The sequence below is a fragment of the Orcinus orca genome, chromosome 16 (assembly GCF_937001465.1).
Source record: "Orcinus orca chromosome 16, mOrcOrc1.1, whole genome shotgun sequence".
Taxonomy (NCBI): Eukaryota; Metazoa; Chordata; class Mammalia; order Artiodactyla; family Delphinidae; genus Orcinus; species Orcinus orca.
The window spans coordinates 57,567,398-57,581,388 of record NC_064574.1 but is presented as its reverse complement, the minus strand read 5'-3'; the positions used below and the strand labels follow the sequence as shown (position 1 = coordinate 57,581,388).

Genomic DNA, 13,991 nt, shown 5'->3' with positions numbered 1-13,991 from the left:
GGAGAATCAGCTTTGCCGGTAAACAGTCTTGGGGCCAGGAGTGAACATTCAGGCCATCGTGTAGGTACAGGAGAGACCAACGGAAGTAACAGGGTCAGATCTACACACTCCAGAAAGCTGTGGCAGCTCTTCAAAGCTGTCAAAGAATCTGGCAGGAAACTGCTGGGTTAAAGTGGCATGGAGCGCACATGACAGTCCTCCTTACTTTGCTTCTTGGCAAATTTGCAGAGAGGAGGTCTTATTTCCCCCTCTCATTCTGAATTACTGTCATTTTTTATCGTTTGCTTTCCTTGAGGGCTGCGGGTGACAGGGAGAGGGTGACAGCACCCACACAGCCTCCGTGATGCCTGGCGGGGGGTGGGCACATCACACAGCCAGCACAGCACAGCATGAATTTTCAGACTCCGGTTCTGTTCCAGCCCTTGCACTGGGGAGCCGAGATGTCGTTTCATTTGTCACAAATGTTTGGAGAAGTGCTCGCCCTTCTGTAGGGAGCAGAGGCAGAGAGGCGGGCTGGGTAGGGCCTCTGTCCCCATCACGGTTCTCAGACCGGATCTTTGAGCCTCACCCACCCAGTGGAAGAAGCACTGAGCCAGTGACAGCCAGTGGCTCGGTAGGAGCTGGGAAGGCAGAGACATAGATGATCTCCCCTTGAAAAGCAGGAGAAGAAAACACCAAGCAGAGAAGCATCACTGTGTTCCCTCCCTGTGAGCCCTTAAGCTTCCAGCTGACGGCTCTGAGTTCTGAGGGGCTCTTCCCTCCAGTGCCAGCCTGTAATCTCTGTGTTGTTCCAACTCCAGTGCTGCCAATTACGCCGCAGCCTAAGATGTCACTCGGTCTCCCACCATCGCAGCTCCAATCCCCCGAATGCTTTTGGTCTAAATTGGGCTTCAGGTGGCCTTTTTCTCTTTCTGACCCCCTACCCTCAACCAGAAGCTGTGGCCATCTACGCCTAAATGTCTCCCAGACATGTAGGATAGGATGTGTTGAGGGCAAGAGATGTTTTCTGTGGAGGTGACTCCAGACCTTACAGGGCTATGCATCTCCTGGGAAAGAGACAGATGAAACTGAGCGACCCACCAGATCTTTTAAAACTGACGACTCTGGTCTGATCCTTCCACTTTTTTCATAACACTGGGCTTCATGTAGAGCTGTAACCCCCAGTCTGAATCTCAAAGTAGTAGACAGAGCTGTTTCCATTTATTCCACAAGTCTTATGGGTAACATGGTCAGAGTAGTTAGGTCTGTGACCTTTGTCATCAGACTGTGTCAAGTCCAAATGCTGCTTTGATGCTTACCTAAGCTGGTCAGCTGTGTCCCTTACTTTACCTCTCAGTGCCTCCGTTTCCTCATCCCGTGGGGACCGCAGTAGTGCATCCATCTTTGCTCAGTTAAAAGGACTCAGTGAAATGAGATAATGCATATAAAGTATTCAGGACTGGATTTGTCCCACAGAATGCATAAACGTTGTAAGCTCCTTTGCTGTAAAATCTGAATTCAATTGCACACATCTGTGTGTCTTGAGCATTGGTTATGTGCCGGGCACTGCGCACACATCTCCTTATATAACATCGCTTTATTCCCAACAGCCCTCGAAGGGCAGGTAACGTCTGCTCCACTTTGCAGCGAGAAGAATGAGGCTCAGAAATACAGGTGCCTTGTTCCAAGTCTTTGAACACAAAGCCCACCCTTGAGGATGTCAGTGAGTTTTACATCTTTTCTTTTCAACAATGGGAACATTTTTCCTTCAGTGGGAAAGAGATCAAAGGCACAGGTCTTTGAGTCGGAGCAAGGAGAGCCCAGGGCCCTCGCTCCCTCCACCTCCCCCGCCCACCGGGAGCCACCGTGCCGGCCACTTCAGTAGCTGCCGGCCACGTGCGGCCATTTACACCAGAATCTAAATTAATGAAATGAAATAAAATTTACACCTCAGGTTCTCAGTTGCACTAATCACATGTTAAGTGCTCAATATTTCCATCATCGTAGAAAGTCCTCCTAGACAATCCTGCCATAGAGGGTTTGTGTACAGAGTTCGGAAATACTGCCGATGAGCTTCAGGCTGCCTTAGCCTCTCAGAACCTCACCTGCTCATAGACAACATAGGAGAAAATAATAATAATAAATTTCCCTACTGGGCATTTGTGAGGCCCCAGTGGGACGATGTATGTAAAATGCTGTGCACTTTTATCAAGCATTGTGCAAACAATGGCCTTGTCTATCAGAGGGCTGTGTAAGCCCCAGGATGTTTTTAAACATGCAGGTATCTGTGGCCATTGCATTTAGACCCCAGCTCTCTAGAATCATCAATGAGGGACAGACGTCACAGGCCACGTGGCCCTGTGGTTTCCTTCATGTGTTGTCCTCACTTTGGTCCTGACGTGGCCCTGAGACCACAGAGAGTCTCCCTGGCCAGACCGCTCTAAGAGCGTGGCCGCCAGCCACCCAGACAAGCCAGCGTGTGGTTGCTTTGCTCAGAATTAACTGTCTTTTGCAGCTGTCCTCGCTCTGACTTGATGGCATCTTGCATTTGCAAACTTTGTTTTCCGGGAAAACTTCCCTTTTTCTTTGGGCTCATCCGGCTGTTTTTTGCTCAGCTGAAGATCTGTCATGAAATATGGTAATGATTTGCAGAAATCTGTGCCTGTCCGTAAAATATGAATTTAAACTGCTGTTGGACAACTCTCGTATGAATGCCAGGTACAGTTTTAGATTCCCATTGCAGAAATGCATCAGTGTGTGGTGGGTTAACAGGATGGGGAGGGCTTTCACCCCATGAATACCAACAGGTGGCCTTAACATTTGAATGTACCTATACGCACCTGTGTGTGTATTTGTTTGGTTTTTGAGGAATTGAGAGAAGAGAGTTGCAGGAATCTTAGAAAGTGTTACTAAAACCCCGGTTCTCGCCATCTCCATGGCAACATGAAGTATTGAGGTGGCAAGCACCCCAACTTCATTAAGAGTACACATGTTGTCCATTTGTCCTGAAGTCCTCAGGGTACACACGTTATCCAGAGTCTCACTTTCCCTCTTGAGATTGACAGAAGGTGACTCTTGGCTTGCAGAACCGTAGGATGCCACAGTTCAAAAGGACCGCAGTGACAACCTCATCTCACAGATGAGAAACCAGCAGTGCAAAAGAAGGAAGTGACTTTCCGAGGTGGCACCATCATAGACGTAAATGTAGACTAGAACTCAGATCCCTTCCACCTGCTCCCCCACCGCTCCTGTCACACGCCGTACTGCCATCATAACACAAACCAACCTTTAAAAGCCCCCCAACCTGTATTTGCGTGGGTCTCAGCATTGCTGGCTGTCCAGAAAGGGTGTTTCCTCTTGGTTCAACAGCTCTGTTTGCCATTTCTGTTGACAATGCCCAGTTTTTCCCCCTCTTCCACTTGGATGATCTGATCCCCTTTTAATACTCTCAGAGTATAAAACTAAGCCTCCAGCCCTCCAGCCCTGAGATGAAAGCTTCAGAGTCTTTCTGTTGGTGAGACAAGCCTTGTAGTCTTGCCCCATCTCTAACCATTACAGAAACAAAAAATTGAAGTGAAGAACACAGCTGCAAACCTTCCAAATAGTTTTCTTCCCATAGGGAGTCCTTCAGCAGCTGTCTTTGGAAGGATGCAGCATTTGACATCCTCTTCCTGCCACTTTTATTTTATTTTATTTTATTTTATTTTATTTTATTTTATTTTATTTTATTTTTGCTTCACTGTTGTATGTCTTCTTGTTAGGGAGTGAAGGGCAGTAAAGTTGAAGAAGTGTCAGGAAGTTGAGTACTCTCCCATTTAGTTTTCCTACCTACATTAGAGTTGAGATATCCATCCCCTGTATTCAAGGTTGATCATTTCAGCCTTGTTAAATAACTTTAAAAATTGGAAACAACATACATGCCCACCAATAAGGATGTAGGTCATGAATTAGACACAGCCGTGCCTTTGAGGGGATTACTGGGTGCTTGCCTTTTGGAGGGTGCTGACTGGGAGGGGTAAACAGGACTTCTGAGGTGATAGTGATGTTCTCTACTTCAGTCTGCATGGTGATTTCAAGGATGTACACATATGTAAAAATTTATCTAGTGCTTTATTCCATATAAGGTATACCTCAATAAAAATAAATGTACCAAAAAATTAAAAAGAGTGCTGTACACTGACATAGGAATACATTCACTATGTGTGGGGTTAAACGAGAAAAGAAAGCCATTGGTGAAATGGTTTGCGTGGTGTAATTATATTTGGAGAGTTGAAACAGGGTTGGCAAGCTATGTCCCATGGGCCAACCTGTGTTTTGCAAATAACCTTTTATTGGAACAGAGTTGAATTCCTTCATTTATGCATTGTCGCTGGCTGCTCTCATGCTGTGTGTTAATTTCCTAGGGCTGTCATAACAAAGCATTACAAGCTGAGAAGCTTAAACGATAGGAATTTTTTGTCTCAAACTTCTGGAGGCTGAAACGCGGAGATCAAGGTGTCAGCAGGGCTGTGCTGCCTCTGAAGGCACTTGGGAAGGATCTGTCCGGGCCTCTCTCCTGGCTTCTGGTAGTTCCGAGGCTTGTGGCAGCATAACTCCAACCTTCACCTGGCGTTCTCCCTGTGTGCACGTCTGTGTCCAAATTTCCCCTTTTTATAAGGACATCGGTCATATTGGATTAGGAGCCCACCCTGCTCCATATGACCTCATCTTAATTACATGTGCAATGACCCCATCTCCAAATAAGGTCATATTTGGAGGTACTGGGGGGTTAGGACTTCAACATACGAATTTTGAGGAAACACAGTTCAGCTTCATGCTACAACAGAAAGCTGAGTAGTTGCACCAGAGACCAAGCCTAAACTTTATTATCTTGCCTTTATAGAAAAAGTTACCAACCCCTGTTTTAAAAGGAGTGTGTATGTGTGTTTGTGTGTGTGTGTATATGAGGTGTGTGTATACACACATGCATATAAAATTTGGAAAGTTGTTCACAAATTTATTAACAGAGGTTGCCTCTGAGTTATGGAATTATAGGCAATTTTAATTTTAATTGTATTCTTAATATTTTCTGCATTATTTGGGTTTCTAAAATTTATTATGTAATAATTTTTATAATATAAATGAAACATGTTTCATAAACATGTTTCTTAGGGCAGGAAGAGACATCATTCCTATTTAGTCTCTCTCCCCTTCCTGCACGAAACCATCTGATTCTCCTGTCCCTTAATGGTTTATTTTGTTCTAATGCAAACCTTTCTAAATAGGCCACTGCTCTTCACTGTTGGGAGTGCTAAGGGCAAACACTTGCAAACCAGCAAATTCGACTGTTTACTCACTTGGGCATAAGGATTCTTCATGTCTTTATTTAACTGCCTCTTGAAACTTCGAGAGAAAAGGTTCTGGCTTTTATCTCCTCATTAAAAATAGATCCTTTTATGCTGATGGGATGGAGCCGTCATGAATCATCATCTCCCATGTGAAAGAAAGTGTGTGATGCTGGATCAGGCCTTAGGAGCTGGGCCCTGAGACGGTACCTCGCCTTCCCCATGACTCCCTGGTTTCTTGTCATTGCAGGAAACTGGATGCTTTCATCTATGATGCTGCGGTCTTGAATTACAAGGCTGGGAGGGACGAAGGCTGCAAGCTGGTGACCATCGGAAGTGGGTACATCTTTGCCACCACTGGTTATGGAATTGCCCTCCAGAAAGGCTCCCGTTGGAAGAGGCAGATTGACCTGGCCCTGCTCCAGTTTGTGGGTGATGGTAAGACCTTGGTTGACCCCCTACTTCTGAGGGACTTGAGACCCTCACATTCTCTGTTTTCTAACTGGCTTTCCAGTAGATCTTTGGGTGGTGAGTTTGCTCACCAAAAGTATTTATTGAGTGCTGATCACATGATACCACAATTCTCGTAATGGAAACCAATTACAGACAACTCAGTAAATTAAAAGGAGTTTATTTTAAGGATGCAGAAGTGTCTATCTCAGTGAATTTAAGAAAGAGTTGAGCAAATAGGTTCAGAGGAAAAAACAGGAACCAGGAAGGACAGTCCTGGGGCCTCAACAGCAGGAATTCATAGGTCCTCTCTGTAGAGCAGTGGCTCTCAGTGCGGGGCAGGGATTTTGCCCCCCAGGGGATATTTGGCTGTGTTTGGAGATATTTTTGATTGTCATGACAGGGAGGCTATTTGATACCGGCATCCGTGGGTAGAGGCCAGGGGTGAGGGATGCTGGCAAACATGCTACAATGCCCAGGACAGGCCCCCACATCTCAAAACACAGAATTAATCTGACCCCAAACGTTAATAGTATCGGGGTTAAAAAAACTCTGCTCTAGAGCAGTGACATTATGTAACAAGGCTACAATAAGTCCCAATCTCTATTTGCCAAATTCTAAATTTCAAATTCCAGAGGAAGGATTCCTGATGCATTTTTGGGTCAAGCACTCTTTCTTGGACCCATCAGGAGTGAATAAGGGGTGGGGTTACGTTGTACTAACACAACAGCTCCAGGTATTATCCTATGGAGGAATGAAGGCGAGCCAATCTCTATAAAGGGAACAGTGAGCAGAAATCCCACGGGTTTCCTCTACAGTCCACCTCTCGGCTGCCTATCGTGCAAAAAAAGGCTGTTTCCACCCTCACGGGGCTTGCAGTCTAATGGGATGATGGTACTTCTATACTCATAGCTGGTGATCTCACCGCAGCCCATTGTTCCCTAGCATGGGTTTTAGAATCCTCTCATGGCTCACATGTCATGCTAGTTACCCTTGGACTTGCCAGAACTGAGACAGGAAAAGCAAAGGCAGCAAAGATGGCAGGTGAACCCTTAAAACTTGAGTAAGTGTGAGTAGGAACAAAAGCTCAGGGCATAGGGCAGAAGCTGCCTTCAAGAACGGTGGAAGCTATATTCGGAGATGGTGCCAGGACAGGCTACGCCTGTCTAGAGCTGGTAGAGGACAGTCTGGCAACCACCATGGCCAAATATGGTACTGAAAGGGGCAGAGGTTAGTGCTGTGGTTGGTGTGAATTTGAGCAAAGTGCATAATGCCTTACAGTCTCTACTCCCAGAATTAAACCCCGGATTCTCACAATGCCATCAAGAAATCTAAGTGTGCTTTATATTTCTCTCCCAAACGAAAGCATCTGCTTCTTTGAATTCCCTATAGGGCATTTGTACCTTCCTCAGATCAAGAGCCGTGTTCTCTGCTGTGTCATAGTGATTTGTGGCTGTGTTGCTCAGCTGTTGCTGTGAAATCTTGGAAGTACATGACAATAGCATGTATTTTGCTCATGCGAGCACAGATTGAGTGGAAAAGCTCTGCCTCAGGCCGTGGTGGCTCCCCTGATGCTGCAAGACCATGGGTCATCTCTGTGGTCTCTGTTCCACCTATGTTTATTCTGGGTCTCAGGCTGAAGGGGCAGCACCTACCTGGGACAAGCTCTTCCCTTGGCTATGATGAAGGCAAAGGAAAAAACACCTACCTGCACATGCACATTTCAAGTCTCTGCTTTGTCAGATCCACGTCGGCTAACACCCTTCTGTCCAAAGTAAGTCCTATGGCCAAGCCCAAAGTATACTCTGGAGGTATACTCTGCCTTGTGTGGAGGAGTTTGGGAGTTAGATGACAAGGCATGTGGACAGAGAGGAGTGAAGCACCTCTCCACCACAGTGCTTGACTAAGCACCTCCACGTGGGGTGCAGTTCTCGGTAAACGAGAGTCTTGTTTCCAGCAGTAAACACTACAAAATCTTGAGCATGACAGGTAACTGGTCAATGAAGGATTGAATGGATAAATACATGCATGGATGAATGGTTGGTGTCAGGATGCATTTCATTTGACAGGAAACTTTTAAATATGATGGGTAGCTGTCAAATAAGTCAGTTCTAACTCTACTCCTACCTACCACTGCTGTCACTCTTGCAGCATCTATTATGAAATAGCAACATATTTGGGGAATAGAATATGCCAATCACCATACCGGATGCATTACATGTGTTCTCTAATTTAATATTCGTTAACAACTTTATGAAGTTAAATATTGCTTATACTCATTTTACAGAGGAGGAAACTTCAGCTCAGTGGGCTTGTGAGTCCCCTAGTGAGTAAGTGGCAGTCTCTACTTAAGGGGCCTTACTCTGGACGGGGGTCGATCATGTAAGACTCTTGTTTCATTCAGTTCTCTAGGATGTCTATCAAAGTTGGCTAATCAGATGCTTGAGATATATAGATACTTTAGGAAAAAGTAATTGTGTAGGTGTGAACAATATCTATTGTCCCATTTACAAATGCTTCTGTGAAAGGGGTAATTTTTCTTAGCCTCAGTTTACTCATCTTCAACTAAATGCAGAAATATTTACCTGATAAGGTTGTCATGAAGACAAAATGAGAGGTTCTATGTAAAGAGCTAGCTAAGTACAGCCACCTGGAAATAGAAATGGTTCAATCAATGCTAGCTGTTGCCATCGTCACCCCCAGCGCCATCAACACCATCATCACCCTGCTCCCCCTCCCCCTCCTCGTCGTTGTTGTCCATCCACAAATCCAGCATTCAGCACAGCCCGGTTAGCGGTTAGCGTCGTGGTTTTGATAATATGGTCAAGTTAGCATCATGGAAATGCGGTGCTGAACAGAAAATGTCCTCTTTGTGGCAAATTTAAAAAAATAAAAAGTAAAGGCATCCAGATAAGCCAGAGGTGTGTTCTTTGCACGAGCAGAGCATCCAGATTCTTGGAGATATTTTCTGTCCCGACTCGTGGCTTTTCTGGTCAGACTCTCTGGGCTGGAAAATGTGTCTTCACAGCTTCATCTTTAGAGACCGCCCGGGGGCAAAGACATTGGAGAGAAAATGACGTTGCTCCAGGGGGCGTCTTAAGATAATCTTCTCGGAAAGCGTGTCCAGTTCTGAATATCTCTCTAGGAGTAAATACATGAATTAACACATCTGTGTAAATATTTCATTTATCTCATGCAGCTTCAGCAGGATTAATTATGCTTTGAAATTAGACCTGGAAAGAGCACAGTGCTGAGCGGTCCCCAATTATTATTCATCCTCTGGAATGGAATGTTTATCTCTTGTTATAGAGTAGCTTCGGTGGACGATTACAGGTCTAATGAGTGTCAAAAGTATAAAAAATTTCCTAATGAGCTGTGTAAATATAACCTTTGAATGGAGTGTTTGGTTATTGTGAAACCTCTTATGTGAAGCCTGCCAGGCATTTCCCTAGGAAACAGGCTACTGATCTCCCTTAAGAGACGCACAGGGTCCCAGTAAGACCTTTCCTTCCTTTTCCTGTCTAACTGTTGTGTCCTTTCTGGAACAGTGGAGTGCACCATGGGGACACTCAAAGGTACTTTTCAGCATTGATCGTCAATACCCAACATTTACTGAGAAACACACATTCTCAGGCACTGATGTCCCAAGAAGGCGATCTCATGGTCTTTTCCTTCTTTCTTGCAAGGAGCTTACAGTCCAGTTGGTTGCCAATGTATGAAACTAAAATATCTAATCTCAAAATATGAACATATTTGTAATAATGCATATATATCTATGAGTCCATATATACTATATATGTGTTTATATATATACATACCTATATATACTCTTTGGTATCTTGGGTAGGTGAGAAAATGCTCAAGGAGAAATATGAGATAGATCAGCTTTTTTTTAAATGGAAGAATGAAAAGACAGAATAAGTCATAAAGAAAACAAGTAAGATCTAGACAAAGATAAGAATAGGCCAGAGTTCACAAAGCCGTGTTCATTAACTTATCCTGCGACCAGCAAGTAACTGGTGGGTCCCTGTTATCACCCTGGCACCTAAAAGCTGACAGCTGAGTGAGAACATAAAGAATGAGTAAGTCTGGGACCTAAAAAAAATGGCATTTCTGGTTTCAAAGGGGAGGTTGAACAGGAGATCTCTTAGGCCCCAGCAATCTCATGGATTTCGTAATTTTTTTATGTGATTCTGGGATTTGAAGAGTCAGAAGGAAGATCATAGAGGTTAAAGCACTTTCGATGTATAGAGGCCAGCCAAAAGATATCAGGGAGAACAAGATGATATAATAATATTATTCAGAAGCAAGTGATGCTGAGAAAATAGAAGGGAACCATTGTTTTTTAAAAATTTATTTATTTTTGGCTGCATTGGGTTTTCGTTGCTGCGCAGAAGCTTTCGCTAGTTGTGGCGAGCGGGGGCTACTCTTCGTTGCGGTTCACCGGCTTCTCATTGTGGTGGCTTCTCTTGCTGCGGAGCACGGGCTCTAGGCGCACGGGCTTCAGTAATTGTGGCACACAGGCTCAGTAGTTGTGGCACACGGGCTTAGTTGCTCTGGGGCAGGTGGGATCTTCCCGGACCAGGGATCGAAGCTGTGTCCCTTGCATTGGAAGGTGGATTCTTAACCACTGTGCCACCAGGGAAGCCCTATCATATACTTCTATAAATTATTTATATGGTGTATTCCATTGCACTTACGTTTAGGTATATATGATAGATATCATATGTAAATATTTGAAAGATATGACACATGTATCTCTTGTATTCATATTGTATTCTAGGATAACCAACTCAACCTATTTTGCTGGGACTCTCCCAGTTTTAAAACTAGCTAGTGACCCCAGTTATATCATACTTGGGCATATATGATAAATATCATATATGAAATGTTTTCAAGATTCCGTCTATATCATTTCAGTTGGATAGGTGCATTGGGTTCCCTTTGTCCCTTTTGTACTGCAACTTTGCAAGCAATCGCCTTAAAGACTCATTCAAATTGGTAACAAATCAGAAAGAACCACGCCCTCTGCTCTTGTATCAATAAGGAACCTTGCCGCGATAGACTCCAGAGCTTTGGAAAGCACCACGCCAGGGTAAGATGCTCACAGGTCTTGGAGTGGGGGAGTGCTGGGGGGCGTGGTAGTCAGTGGAGAATCCCCCTCCCTGCTTCCGGATGGGTCGGTGTTAGTGTTCCTGATTCCTTTATTTGTTGGCGGCTCTTCCACTGAAGCTCGCAGGATGGCTTTTGATGGTGAGAGACCCCGTGCTGCCAGCCAGAGTCGAGGGTGTTTGTGCGATTGCAGAAGTTCTTTGTGTATCTAATTAGGATTCTCATAAATTGCTCTGAGCCACTGGATGGGTGGCTAACATCCTCAGCACTGTCCTCATCCAGCTTCCCAGCTTAATATTTTGGGCCAACATCCGAGTCTCAGGGAGAGCTCGACACCCCTGCAGCCTGGGTGGTGAGGCACCCACGCTTCCACTCTGAGGATGGGCACGTCTCTGCGTGGCTTTTGCAGCCCGTCTTCTTAGGGCTGGCTTAGGAAAGGTATGGCATGTGGGTTGAGGAAATCACTGAAGGCCACTTCACTCCTAAATATTTTCCCTGCTCGGCTGCCTACAGTATTTGAAATTCCACCATTTGGAATTTTTTTCAGGTAAGCGTGGATTTTTCCATGCAACCCCCTTTAAAAATGGAGTCCCTTCTTACATCTTCTCCTGAACCCATTTCCTACTCTGATATCTGACCCATCCTTCAGCCCATGTACTCCTCCATTTCCTTAAAGACTACAGCTCTAGGTATGCTTATAAACTATAAACTCCTTTAGCTCCATGCTTACAGCATTCTTGTGGCATTTAGCAAACCAACACATAAAAGGGGTACAATGGAAGGTTCTGCAACTTCCTAGCTGCATGGCCAATCTATTTCTCTGAGTGCCAGGTTCCTCATCTTTAAATTGGAGTTGTTTAAGGATTGAGTGTGAGAACAAACATAAAGAAACTAGGCCGGTGCTTGGCACACACTAGACGCCTACTCCTTGCTGTCCTCTCCACGTCCCCTGTCCCCTGCCGTGCCCTGCACTGTCAGTCCCTGGAGGGCACACTCTTTCACGTCCATTCTTGTTGCCCTTTCATTTCCCCTAGGACTCGTTCCTGAGCTTCGCACATAGTAGGTGCTCAAATAAAACTCCGTGGATGAATGAATAAATGAATGAATGGATTTGAAAACACCACAGATATACTTTGGGGGGGCTTATTTCATTAATTAAATATCTTCTCTGATGAAGGGGGTGTTTTCTTCTTTGGGAAGGACATCAGGTGTCTCTAGGGAAGAGACCCAAAGAGGTAATCACTAAATCACTGTTCAGTCTGACAATCTTCCCAAACCTCTGACCCCCATATTCACTATGAGACAGGCAAGTTCTTCTGTTGTCTAATTTGTATGCTATAGTAGGCAAATATCTCTGTTTTACTTTTTCTTTTTAACGCAATTTTTCTGGGAGACATAATCAGCAAGATTATATATTCCCTGACTTTTAGAACCGGAGTGGATCATAAATCGTTGGTGAGTTTGTGGTTTCACCTCAAGGAGGTGAATGAGAGAAGGAGTGTTTTCCTTAGGGTTTGGCAAACTATGACCACGTCTCCAATCCAGCCACTGCCTGTTTTTGAAAGTGAAGCTTTATTGAAACACAGCCACATCTGTTCATTCAGGTATTGTCTGTGGCTGCTTTCACTACCATGGCAGAGTTGAGTTGTTGCAACAGAAGCTAGAGGACCTGGAGAGCCCCAAATATTTACTATCTAGCCCTTTATAGAAAAAGTCTGATGACCCTGGTCGTAGACTGTCTGGAGAAAGACAAGAAAGGCAGAGAAGACTTGAAATTGTAGGTTCTTCCGAGGGAAGGGAAAAGATTTAGATGGAAAAAGGAAGAAAGAGGCAGATAGGAAAGAGGGACAGGGAATACGAGGGGAAGAAAGGAAAGAAGAGCAGGAATAAAATGATAAAGGGATAAAGGAGAAAAGAATGGTCCAAAACGAAGGACAGAGGAAGAGATAGGGAAAAAGAGGAGGAGGAAAAGGAGAGGTGAGAGGGCAAAGAAAGGCAGGATGGGGAGAGGAGAGACCAGAGAGAGCGGTGTGCTGGGACTAGTCAGGCAATATTCAGCCTGGGCATCTAGAGCAGGCTGGTTTGTTCATCTGAGCCATTAGCCATATTGAAGATGACACTGAACAAGCCTGGCAGCCGTCCGCTACCCCTTCTCGGCTCCTTGGTGGAGCTGGGCACATACCCCCGGCTGACTCACTCCTGCCTCGGAGAAGTCTAATCTGTCTCCTGCTGGCCTCCCCTGCCGTCAATTCTTCATGACATAGGCCCCTGTGTCCTCAGATGACTCAGCAACACCCTATGTCAACCAGTAGCCTTGGACCATTTTAAGAGATAAACACCAAAATAAGGATGGGGGATGTGTGGGAGAGGAGGTGCCGAGAATCTGGGAACTTACTTGGAGGGGGAAGAGACAGTTTTCCATGACTCTGAATGGAAGTCATTCAAAGCTACCATTATCATTGTTATGTTATTTTTATGGACGTTTATAATGACAGGTAACACAGAGGGATAACTATGTGTCATAAAATAATCTGTCTTTATATGTATTAATTTCATACAGTCCTCACGGTGATTCAATGACCTGAGTTATGATTACAACTCCCTGTCTACAGGTTGAGGAAACTGAGTCACAGGAAGGTTAAGTAATGTGTCAAGCTAGTATGTGGCCAGTCTGACCTGGGCAAGCAGGCTCCAGGGCCTTCGTTTGAACCATTATGCTGTATTGCTTCTCCTTTATCTGCCGTAACCCTCCCAGACACCTCATAAGGCAGGCATTACCACCTGGGAAGGGGCAAAGCTGTGATTTAAACACAGGTGGGTCAGCATCCAGCCTCTGTTCCTTCCTCTTTCACTGAAGGAACAGCATCGTTCGCCTTTAGGTGATACTGGGCAAAATAACTTGGCGACAGGGGTTGGGGGTGGGAGAGAAAGTGACCTATGTTTTTTCCATCTTTCCACGGAGAAGGAGACTTGTCCATGCCCCAGGCACTGGCACCATGGGAAAAGACTCAGCCTAATTTTTGAGATCGTTCAACCCTGGCAGTTTGGGGAAAACTCAGGACCCAGAAGCAAGAGATGAGAAGGAATGAAACAAGGACAGGATGTAATTAAGAGGAGTCAGATGTT

The 13,991-nt window shown here is 45.0% G+C and overlaps 1 protein-coding gene across 1 annotated transcript in view; it reads left to right on the top strand.

Annotated features, from left to right (window-relative positions):
• Positions 1 to 13,991, top strand: part of GRIN2A (glutamate ionotropic receptor NMDA type subunit 2A) — a 374,217-nt gene that overhangs the window by 319,811 nt on the left and 40,415 nt on the right. The window contains exon 10 of the mRNA XM_049699105.1: positions 5,554 to 5,741. Coding sequence (XP_049555062.1) covers positions 5,554 to 5,741 — 188 coding nt within the window. The remainder of the gene's footprint in view (positions 1 to 5,553; positions 5,742 to 13,991) is intronic.